Source organism: Trachymyrmex septentrionalis, unplaced genomic scaffold (assembly GCF_001594115.1).
Source record: "Trachymyrmex septentrionalis isolate Tsep2-gDNA-1 unplaced genomic scaffold, Tsep1.0 scaffold114, whole genome shotgun sequence".
NCBI lineage: Eukaryota > Metazoa > Arthropoda > Insecta > Hymenoptera > Formicidae > Trachymyrmex > Trachymyrmex septentrionalis.
The window spans coordinates 148,663-160,991 of record NW_017304269.1 but is presented as its reverse complement, the minus strand read 5'-3'; the positions used below and the strand labels follow the sequence as shown (position 1 = coordinate 160,991).

The window sequence follows — 12,329 nt, the reverse complement described above, 5'->3', positions numbered from 1 at the left end:
GTAATAGGTCTCGTATGTTGCAAGCGCGCTAATTGGAGAGCAATAATTCCAATTTCACTTCGTGTGCATTCCGTGTCTTTACCACGTGACATCTTGACGGTTAGAATTGCGGAACGAAAGAACAAGTATAGAAAACGTAAGAACGGAAAGTGTTTTTCCGCGTTCACTGTCGCTCGACTGGTCTCTCTAATTCTACACAAAAGGAAAAAAAAAAGGAAATAAATCTCGCGACGCAATTCAGATCGCGGAAAATATTTCGTTCTTTGCAAGAAAAATGTCGCTTTATGGAAAGAACGCAGAGTGAGAAAGTGCCATTTTTCTGGGGACACAAATCGGTTTGAGTTACTCGACACGATAAACGAGTCTTCGAAAATTGGAGTTTACTTCAACGATCTCTTGAAATAAAAATGCAATTATTTTTGCGAAATGGCAAAAGAGATAATATTATTTGAAAACTTTATTTTAAAAAAAATTAATGTTTTTTAATATAAATTTATAATTTGAAGTGCAATAAAATTTATGATATAAATTAAACCTACTTATAATTGTAAAATTTTACTGTAATAACAAAAATTTGATTGAGATATACCAAACAAAAATTTTCGGTTAAAGTGTACCAAACAAAACAGTAATTTTATGCTAACTAAATTATTTAGTATAAATAAATATTTATTTACAAAGCAGACCAAATAATTTTATAAATTATTTTGTAAAAACAATTAAATGTTTTATTATATAAACAAAATATTTGGTTGCTGTTAAAAAATGCCTCGACTAAATTCGAAAGTTCTACTGAAGGCATTAAATTTTTTACCTAATGTGTAAACTGACGTATTTGAAGAATTAGGATTGAAATATTTGAAGAGCTGGATGCACATAAGGACTAAAAGCGAACGGATTTTAAAGGCCCCACGGATAATCGGTCGTTTCCGTTAACAGCAGGTGCATCGACCGCATACAGCCGTGTGAACTTCAAAAGCCGTTTTCCGAAGCGGGTCTTCAAAACTCTCGACTTTGCTTTTTAATAGGCGACAGTGGATATGGGGAAAAATTGAAATCATATCACGAGATAGGCGTGGGACAAAAGATTCTGCGGTCGGATCCCATTGAGTCGCAAATCACAATAATTCCGCATAATGAGCCTATCGCTTCCAACTCTTTCCTCCTCTTCCGGTTCCGATTTCTATTTCATTGCCGTGCTCGCAGGGCACTTTGTCGACTTGTGGAATCATACTCGCAGACAACCACACAAAGAATTTCCTTTCATCCGTGGAGTTCTTTTACTTACACAACTAGATTATTCTTCGAGAGAAACATCTCGGGCGACACAGGTAATTCTTAAATTATTGCACTGAGAATAATGTTCTGATTATACTAATAAAATTATATAAATAAAATACATTTTGATTATATTAATATCAGAATTCTGGTTCGTAATCGAATTTCTGGTTATCTCGATTAGAATATTTGATAAATTTAAATAACTATAAAACCTGATCTACAGAGTATATATATATTCCCGAGTTAAACTTAAAATATAAATTTGAACATAAAATATAAATTAACACCTCAAAACAAACAAAATTTTCTGTAGAATATTTATCTTTGGATGTTAAACGGCGATAACATTCGCTTCTATCGCAATCACTCCTTTTTTTTTTAATTTAAATTCTTTTTATTAATCATCATAATAATATCTTGACGCTTATATTATCTTGGTTTTTGATGGATTTGTGTTGCTGTACTTCATGCGATATTACCAATCAATTTTGTAACTGCGAATTCGCAACGAATCAATGTTTGCTTTACAAGCATGGATCACAACATGTGTAGGAAAAATATATTGTACACTATAGACATAGATTAGATGCGGTATTTTTTAATTTAAATCACATTCATTATTATTCGCTGAGGATGGCTCACAAATACTGAGCCGAAACGTACGGCATAACATTTAGATTGTTTAAATAAATTAATCTTGTTTTTTATAATTGCGCAAAAATTATATGGTTTACTCGGTAATACAGATGACTTTAGGATCCCCTTAAAAGTTTGATTTGCACTTTTATAGTTGAATGTATTCGAATTCCAATTAATGCAACCAGACTTTTCCCAGTATGATACAAGGACGCGAGAGAGCTGAGTTCTAGAGTTACAGAAATTTTAATATTGAGAGTTAATTACAAAATGCTCGACGCTGAATATTAAGAAGCTCCCTCGAGAAAGGCGGATAATAACAGGTGCGAAACTGGGACGACCTGTGTATCTGCAAGTGTTTTCACTTTATCAACATTTTTTTTTTTCGTTCCGTTAATGAAAAAAGACTGCTGCATTTAGATAAATACTTTTTCTCGCCACTATCGGGCAATTTTATCTGGCTCACGGAATTCTGTGTTTCAACGAAGAAGATAGATCTTGGTGACGGAGCAAAACGCTCCTTGACGTGTATCTCATTCGACTATCGAAAACGTACTTGTTGATCGGACAAGATCAAGCGGTATAAAGAGTACCTCTCCGGTAAGAGCGGCGCAGCATGATTTTTCATGCCTAGCGTATGCGCCACACATACCGGGAAACGTGGTGGGGCTCGACCCAGATATCCGTCTTCCGAAGGGGCATCAGCTAACAGAATGCAGCCGGCAGGGAACGGCGGTACCTTGGACTGCCTTGGAGTCGAAAGCCTTGCGGCCACGGCTCTTCAGTTCATCGACTACCGCCGTGCCATGCAGGTGCCGCGGCACTCGCGTGTCCCGACTTTTGAACAACTTGAATTCCGCGCGGAACCAAAACTCGATACGATAGAGTCGACCAATTTAAATGTGCTCGCGAAGAAACAAATCCGATCGCAAAGTCGGTAGGAAATAATAGTAGTTCCTCTCAAGTCCCCGAAGCTAATTTTCTGGGAAAAAACATTCAGTAACTCGAAGGATTATTAAAGGAAACGTACATCTTCCAGTTCACAGTGCACAACCTTAAAAGGCTTGAATAAACTTCTGAAATGAAGTTACATCTTCCTGCGTCGATCTTTTGACACTGAAATTGATAGTTATAAAGATATTAAGCGAAAACGCAATTTCTTGGAACAAGAAGATATATCGAAAGGAATATACCTGTTGATCACAACATGACTTTACAAAATGGATAAACATTAAGAAACTTAAGCTACATTAGCTCTCATCATAGTGAAAAACGACTTGATGATCATGCTGTTCGTTGAGAGACTTTCGACGTCACGCAGCTGTATAATTCGCAGCACCCGGCAAGGTTAATATAATGATAATGTCTGCTGATCGTTAATGCACGGCTCTTCGCTTCGAATATATAGTTAATCAGCAGCGATTATTCTACCGCGGATGAGACCTGTGCCTTTCACGCTCCATGTAAAAACAGCGGCATAAGAACGGCGGTGAATAATGATAAACGGAACGCGACGACGGATCGTACGATCGCTAACGATCTTGTGCGAGTATCAGTAAGGTCGGAAGAATCCGCACTTGCGTAAGCGAGATCATGATTGACTGTCTGTTGTTTCTTTCTCCACGGTTAAGATCCAACAGTTATCGCGCGACGACCGTCGTTCATCGATAAAAATCTGTGAGTTGCATCGGACAAGTCGCTAAATACGGACATGAAAATTTTTGAAAATGTCTGAAACTTACCGCCTTTTGTAATCACTTTCAACAAAGTTTTGTGTTTATTTAATAATGTTTATTCGATGTACCTGTGGAAGATTGGACGGAAAGAATTGTTACTGGCCGTATCGTCTTCGAGTGCGGGACAGGGCCAATTTTTAGAAAAGAAGAAGAAGAAAAAGAAGTAAAAGTCTATTATCTCGTTATTATTCCGCAAGTTCGCTTCTTCGAATGAAACTTGAAACGAGAATAGACGTTTCAGACATATAAGTGAAATTTGCGAACAGACCTTCGTTAAAATTCGAGCAGCCGACGACGCGATCAACGCGTGACAATTCTAAGAAAGCATGAAAGCTTTCTCGCCCGTTGTAGCAAGGGAGAGCCTGCTGGAGCGAGGCAATTATAATTAAAAGTGCGTATTGTTCAGCCGGATCTCACGAGTCTTCTTCCGGGCGTTTTCTCACGATGTTCCGCGGACGGTCCTTCATCCGTGATCTACATCCTTCGGAAGATCCGAGTGAAATTACGATTGTTTGGAGTTAGAAAAGCTTTGCACAGAATTCGCTAATTCGAATGGCATCGACCAACACGGCGTACGAGTCGTAGCCATCAACACTTTCTAAATATCAACACATGCCTTCCGTTAAAAGTCTATCTCCTAACTTTATAATGGAGAGAGAAGTATCCGATACCGAAGGAGTGTTCTCCAGGAGACTACTCAGCAACTGGGCCGAGTTGCCGATGACGTTGCGACGTCGACAAAAACATCGTCCGGATATTCTAAATCAGTTCACCGATTACTCCGAGTCTTCGGAGAATGAATTTCACAAGCTTGAACCAAAGTCTTTCAGCAACGTGCAGCGAATCGTACGTCGTTCCGAATTTTTGCGCAAATTCGAATTTAGCGATCTTGCCCAAAAAGACGTCTTGGATCCTCGAAAGGATTCGAGGGAGCGCAGATCAACGCCCGAGAGTCCATTCGGTCGTTTAGATGAAGGTTATTGGAGACACTATGAAAAGATACAAGACACAAAAGTACCTTATCGGAAGAAAGGTAACTTTATAGGCAGGAATCTCTCTGATGACGACCGCAAGACAAACTCACCCGATAGTCTTCTAGTGAAGTCTTCCGAGTCTGAATTGAGTAGCGATGAGTACGGATACACTGATGATTCTGGTGCGTTTTTGGAACAGGCATCTCATTCGGATCGACAATGCAAAGGGAAGAGAAACGGTTTCATCAAATTCTTCGCGAAAGACGGCAATAAAGAAAAAAAAAAGCTAGACTCCGAACATTTGGATGTAAACAAGAACATTAAACAAATCTCGGAATCTTTCAAAAAAGAATCCTTTGGCCAACAAAAGTTCGAATACGAGAACATTCCTAGAATAGATGTGTCCAAATTGGACCAGAAAACTTTCCTGCATCATTCAGTCATGCGAACGAACGATCATCAGCCGACTATTGAACAACTCAGGCTCGAGGAAGGTTGCGAATTGAGAAATTTCAAGAATACGGCAGCCTTGAAAAATATTCAAGAAAAGAAGCCGGTTCAGCAGAAGTCGAAGGATGGGGAACAACCAAGGATGAACGATAATTTGATTCAGGAGCTCTACGACGGCGAGCAGATTATCGTGCGGACTAACGGTGAACGCAAGCTAGCGAAGATGGAGACTATCACTGAGGAAAACGCGGATAGCAACAAGCTAAGCGTTCGGGAAATATTGAAGAGATTCGAGGAGCTCAGGACGCAAACCGATGCAACGACAACGTGCAATGACGAAATGCAGAATGAAGACAAAACGAGCGACAAGACACTCAATACCATACAGGAAACCTTGAAAAAATTAGACGAGAAAGTCAAGAGCTATCAGGTCGCGTATTCCATTTGTCACGTTTATTATTACCTAAGAATCTGAGCGTTCGAAGCTCCAACACACGGGACAAATTAAATCAAATGGACTGTTAAATGAAATCAAATAGAGCGCGAATGTCTCACATATTATAGTAAATAGTTAATAGGCTCAGGTGTGTGCAGCGAGGTATAAGTAAAAAAATTTACATTAATCAGGCGACGTAACGGTACTTGACTTTTTTTGAGCTGAGAGGCAACTCGCATAAATTTCTAATAAACATCTTAGGATGTTTTAAACTGTTATTATTTAACTAAGAAAAGAAGTTATTAATTATTCTAATTACTGCCTTTGAAAAATTCCAAAAATGATCATTTATGTCATAATTTTTGAACATGTATTACTGAGCAATCAGTCGAATTTTTACAAAATATTTATTTTTGCAAATGTATATAAATATACATTCTTTCCGCAGTAATTTATGTAGTAATAAAACTAACGAATGTCTTTCGCAGGGCAATGTTTAATTTATTTTGCTCTGCCCATTCATTAGAAAATGACATCTATTTAGTTTCAATAACTTCCCGATTATCGTCGTGTAGTATATAGTCCGTTTTCGCAATAAGTATTTGTCTTGTATGTACTTCTTCGCCTACTTAAACCTCGCCGCTTGCATCGTACTTCGCACCTCTTTACGTCACAGTTATGCCTCGATAATAACAGTAGTCGCCGCGGAAATCATTAGACCGTTGCGCTTATTATCTGTCGCAATATGGCTTACTTGAACGCGCAGCGACCGCATCCACGTCTTACGTCGTGCCTCGGTGCATTAAACGATTATGTAGGTCAGGGTCGACGTCTGCTTATCCCGCTCGCGCATTCTCGCCGATTTCAAAGTATCGATATACTCGGTGTCATCGTGCGACCATTACACCTCAGATCGCGATCTTCCAATATTCCGTCAATGGTTACAGTTTGAGTTTCCAACAAAATTATTTTTATATCATATCCAGCAAAATCGTTTTTCCAATACTGTATTTACCACCAGTGTTGAAAATCTATAATGCATGTAACGTAAATTACAGGTTTTTAGCGCTGACAGTGAATTTTGGAACACCACCTATGTGTTTAGAGAAAAATACCTAAAATTAAACGATTATTAAATTGGTTACCCGCTTGTTTCTGTATAAATCATTGCGATGTGTGTCATAAAGAATTAGCACATTTGTAGGCTTAATACTCTTATTAAGTTTATTAACTGCACGGCTTTATCCCCGGTTCTACTGGATTTCTCTTGCAAAAGTCATCTAAAATCGATTTTTCCTCATTTTCTTCTAAATGATTTGATAACTCTACCTGTTAGCTATCGCATTAATGAACTATTTCCATTTGACATCCGTCAGCGGTCGTAATCGATCTTTTCTTCCTACTAAAAAAAGACAAAAAAAGAGAGAGAGGGGAGAAGGAAGGGAGGGAGGGAGAAACTGTATGTAACACAGGCATCGGGTTTCTACTAGATATCGAAGAAGCCATCCTCTTGTAGGTATACATGAGGATATTAAGAAACGCAGGATGCAATCACCTACTTTCCGTCGTATATCTTCGTAATCAACGAAAGCGGAGAGGAGCTAAAAAGAGTGACCCGGTGCCTCTTTCGCCGAAGCGTTCGGTATACACTCGACGGCGCGGCGCGGCGCGGCGCGGCGCGGCGATTGTGCCCGAGAAATCACAGCCCGGAAGTCGCAGTTAATTTATATAGGCGTAATACGCCTCCTTGTTTTTTCCACCTCTTTGCGCGAGGACCTAAAAAGAAGGAAACGCCTACACCTGATAGTCGTGTCATATTGCATTCCTTCTCCAAGTTGCGATACGCAATCGGTACGGCGCGGCGAGGCGCGGCGACGGCGGGGAGAACTCGTTTACTTGCGTGTTAAGATCGATCGTGTTTCGTATCGTACCGTATCATCGGGGAAAAGAGGAAATGCGAGCGGCACGGAAACAGAGAAATAGAGAAGCGCGAAGAATGAATTCGCTTGCCAGCTCGTAAATGAGATTGCTTCTCATGATTACCCGATGCGCCTTGAGCAATATAAAACGCTTAAATCGCATCCCTGTAGATTCTTAAAAAACTATCTGTTGCTAACATCGAAGATTTATAAGAGAAGTTATAAGCGAGTGTAAACGTAGACAATGTACAGGATATTCCAGGATCTTAAGCCGTAATTGCACTAGCGATTGTGCGATTGGCGATTACTTTTCAACCAGTTAGAGCAAAGCATTCACTGATTGCTTTGTTGTAATTGAAAAGTAATTGTCAAATTATAATCGCGCAATCACTAGTGTGATTACGGCTTTAGAGACAAACTTTTAAAAGGTTGGGAAATAATACGTTACTTGTAATGAAATTACATAATTATAGAGTTACTTTTTTACAATAACTGTAAATTAACTTCATTTCTTTCTTTCCGTCTATAACTATAATTTAATTATATTTTTTTTATAACCAGTAACTAATTTAATATTGAAATATATCTCTATCCCTTATAAAATCATCACACTCTATAAATGTCTGTATTAAGAATTAAACTAAAAGTCTTCTAGTACGTGTTTTAATATTGATTATATAATTTTAATTCTATGTGACTGCGTTTTTCAAAATAATTAATAAGTCAAAATCGTTTAACGATCAATGTGTGAATTGCCTGTTTGTTTTGCAGATCGATCAGAAACCGCATCTACAGAGGATCAATCATCACGAGAATCACGTGTCCCAAATCACTAAGACGATTCAGTCGCAGGCAAATCACACGAATCACAGTCAGCCCCACAATCATTCCAATCACGTAATTTCCGAGCATGAGAATCACGTACCGATCAGTCGCGTGCCCAATCACGTGTCGGCCGTCAACCAAGCGAACCATCAGAAAAACCTACAAAACCAGCGATTGAGCCCGAGCCAGGAGTGGCGGCAACCGGATGACAATGTTCGACTTCAGGAGGACGGCATCTATGAGAGCGGACCGGTGGTATCGAATGACGGCAAACATTCGCTCTTGCAATACGCCATGCTGAATTTCCGTCAAAGCACAGAAAAGTGAGTCAATATTCCCGATATAATTTATAAACGCAGCATATATGTGTTATAAAGCAATGGAGAATGTGCGGATTTTGAAGAAATCAAAATCGATTAAGTCTCAGAACATCGGTTTTATTTAAAGAATGCAAGTACATGTATTGTTAATATTGCAATCTAAACTGCTGAATAATTCTAAAAGTCACATTTGTTACTCATTGTCATAATTAAAAGGAAAATGATAAAAATCTATCTAATATCGAAAAATCGCGATAAGACGAGACATCTGATTTAAAATATGTTCCCTCCTTTCTAAATTCTGCTCAGTATCAAATGCATGTGTAAACTCGGCGATCATACAAATGAATGCGAAACAACTATTAACGGTGTTACGCAAGCGAATCGTGTTGAGAAAGCATAACGCCGCGCGACATTATTTCGATCGTGTACCGCAGTGTCTCCTTTTCCCGTGTCATTTCTGGTTCCGTACTCGTACCGAGGAACCGACAGTCTTGTCCAGTCTTATCCGCGCGCGATGCAAGTGAGCGAGCGAATTTAACGAACGTATCATATGCATCTGGCAGATTCGAGATGTTAAAGACCGCGGATGGATCGATCAGCGGATCCCTTAAAGTGATCGAGTCGCTGAAGAGTAAGAAGAAAAACAAAAAGAGTAAAGGACAACAAGATGGCGCCGAATGGACTTGGAAGGAACAAGTGGACCTTGTTAAATATTCCACCGTTCCTATTGAGCAGAGTCTGCTCAGGCTAGACGCAGATCTGAGTGTTTTAGCCGTGGAATGCTTTTTCTGTCTGATGAGGTACATGGGGGACCAACCATTGCCGCCTGAGACCAGTGAAGTCAAGTGCGTCTACACCATCCTTATGGTAAGAGTAGAGTCATGGCATACAGAAAAACGTAAGCAGAGTAAGCAATAAGCGAATCAGGTAATCACAGTAGAAAACGTAAGACAGTAACATAAGCAGTAACAAATAAAAAAACGTTGATTTTCTTACTGTTTACATCCTGCTTAAAATTTGTATACAGTAATCTTTTCATTTCGAGCTAAATCAATATTATTTCCATTTTATTTTCGGATATTAACTGATGAGAGAGTAAATACCTAAAGCTCGAAATTAATTTTGGAGAATATTAGAAATACTTATGAAGGTATTCTCCAGCTTAAAAAAGGCTTAGAAATGAATCACGTAACGTATTTTTTAACAGGAGTTTTTAGTCATTGCTATTTTTTTTAAATAATAAATAATGGATAAAATACATAACAATATGTAAAAGAAAGTAAGCAATAAGCGATTCGGCTATATCACAATAGAGAACACAAATATCATTGCCTTCTATTCGCTATTGTGATATTATTGCTTACGTTTTTCTGTGTTTCTGGTTTTAAAATCTTAGTTTCTTCGTAGCGAATTAAATTGAAAGACATTGTAAACACATAAAGAATTGTGTTATTGCATAGAGTATCTGTAAGCTTTGTCACAGTAGTCTCTACTGACAGCATAATTTCGTCGCTACTCTGTGATCGCAATTCAACAATCGCGGCTTTCCGCCAGACATCGTACAATGATTTTCTCTACTCTACACAAAATGCGATTAAAACGGCGGCGTACAATGCAAAATAGCGAGTTATCATACAATCACACTAACGAGACGCGGCGATTTCGCTGTGGTGAGAGGGCGGCAAGCTTTACGCGAACTGAATACAAAAATCTATATGATTTGAGCGAATGACAAATGGGAACTAAAAGATTAATTACTCGCGGTAAGTTAACTCCCTGTATGGGCCTCAGCCTTTCGGCTCGAATTCGGCACATGCTATTCGCTCGAAATCACGTTGTTGGGAATCGGCGGCTTTACAGAATTTCTACGTTTGTCTTACCGGCGATTCTTTCCCTCGTCCTCTCAACTCCTTGCAGTATCTCGCTTTCGTTATCGGTAGCTCGTTCTTTGCCCTCAATGGATCCTGCGTCCTCTCACAATTTGCATCACAATACAACACGTGCCACAACATAAGTGATTTCGGCAGGCCCTGGCGGGAGATGCACCGCGCTAGTTATCGAGAGCGAGACCTCCTGGCGTCTAATTGGCCCGTGCAGCGACGTAGCTTCTCGCGACTTGGCGCGGAATTTGAATTTCGCCCGGAACTCATCTCTTGTCTCGCACGGAGTTCTTCCTGCGTTAGGCCGTTCCTTTGGTTCGAGCTCGAGTCCGCCGTGGTCTTCTCGGCAGACATTCTAGCTGGTTGTCCTCATGGGAAGCTACCTCATCCTGACGTCTCGGCATCCTCCATTTTCTCTGTAAAACAGGAGCGGCACTAAAAAGGCGCAAATAATAGGTGCAGGCAGCAAATTAAAAAGAGCGATACGACCTGCGCGCCCTCGCCATTTGGGGCGTAGTCCAGAGCCTCCTCTTCGGCAATTCTCTTCCCTATTAGCAACCGAGTGAGACAGCTTTAACACGATCAACGCACACAGCTACCGATCGTGATAACGATTCTCGCAGAAAAATAATGCAAAAAAATTCAGTAGGAAAAATAAATAAAAATAAATTTAAGATGGCGCATGAATGGTAGCGCACGCTTATTGCCTGCCCTCACGAGCCGGTAGGATCCAGGATTCACTTGGCTTATCCGCAAAGTGATGGACGAAAAGCGTCACATCACAGCTTATATTGAGCTAGATTTCGATTTGCCATAGAATTATTTTTAATTTTAACTCCTTCTATAAACGTGCATAAAAAATAAAAAATATTCCGTATTTTTCTGAGTCATTTTTGCATATACGGCTGTTTCTTCGTAGATTTACCTTTGAAATCCCTGACAAGAAACGGAACTTGACTATTATCTGTTATTATCCGTTATTATCTTTGTCTTCTTGAGCTAATTTTAGCTTGAGCTATTCTTTCCTTCGTGTTGAAGGACATAATTTTCCTAACAAAACCATGTCTTTGTGCGTGTCCACAGCATTGTCACAAATATGAGCAGCTGCGTGACGAGATTTATTGTCAACTGATGAAACAGACTACCAATAACAAGAGCCCGAATCCAGAGAGCTGTCAGCGTGGGTGGCGGATCTTCAGCATCATCGCCGCCTACTTTACGTGCAGTGAGGGCCTCCGACCCTACCTGACAAAGTACCTTGAAACGGCGGCGTACGATAAGCGTCGCGCTTACCACGGTACCGCGATGGTGTGCTTGCAAAACCTGCGAAAAACCGTGAAGTACGGTGGGCGCAAGAACGTGCCCAGCGTGGAGGAGATCATGGCGATTAGCGCGGGCAGGAACGCGAAGAGGCAAATCTACCGGCTGCCTGGCGGCACCGAACGGGTCATTAACACGAAATGCACGACTGTCGTGCAAGATGTTATTGAGGAGATGTGCAACGTCATCTCCGTGAGAAACCCACACGAGATGGACGAGTTCTCGCTGTACTGCATCGTCGACGGCGACGCGTTCACCATGCCGTTGGCCAGAGACGAGTACGTCCTGGATGTAACAACGGAGCTCCAAAAAAATCACCAAGTGTTCTACTTAATATTTTGCAGGTATAGTGATTTGTATATTCTGTTACCATCAGTTCAGTGTAGAATATTTCCTCTACAAGTATTAAATTTTTAATAGTATTTGATATAAATTAATAAATATATAATATAATAAATAATTTTTATTTAGTTGTAAAATTATATCCAAAAAGTGCAAAAATTTTCAAAAATACCTCCCTTAGAGACTTGGAAATATCTTTTTTTTTTT

The 12,329-nt window shown here is 39.8% G+C and overlaps 1 protein-coding gene across 3 annotated transcripts in view; it reads left to right on the top strand.

Moving 5' to 3' along the window:
- The window catches only part of LOC108753526 (unconventional myosin-XV), a 50,629-nt gene that overhangs the window by 34,401 nt on the left and 3,899 nt on the right, over positions 1-12,329 (top strand). For all 3 annotated transcript variants that reach the window (XM_018495191.1, XM_018495170.1, XM_018495180.1), the window contains 3 exons: positions 8,204-8,580; positions 9,144-9,447; positions 11,544-12,124. In XM_018495191.1, the coding sequence (XP_018350693.1) occupies positions 8,204-8,580; positions 9,144-9,447; positions 11,544-12,124 (1,262 nt within the window). The remainder of the gene's footprint in view (positions 1-8,203; positions 8,581-9,143; positions 9,448-11,543; positions 12,125-12,329) is intronic.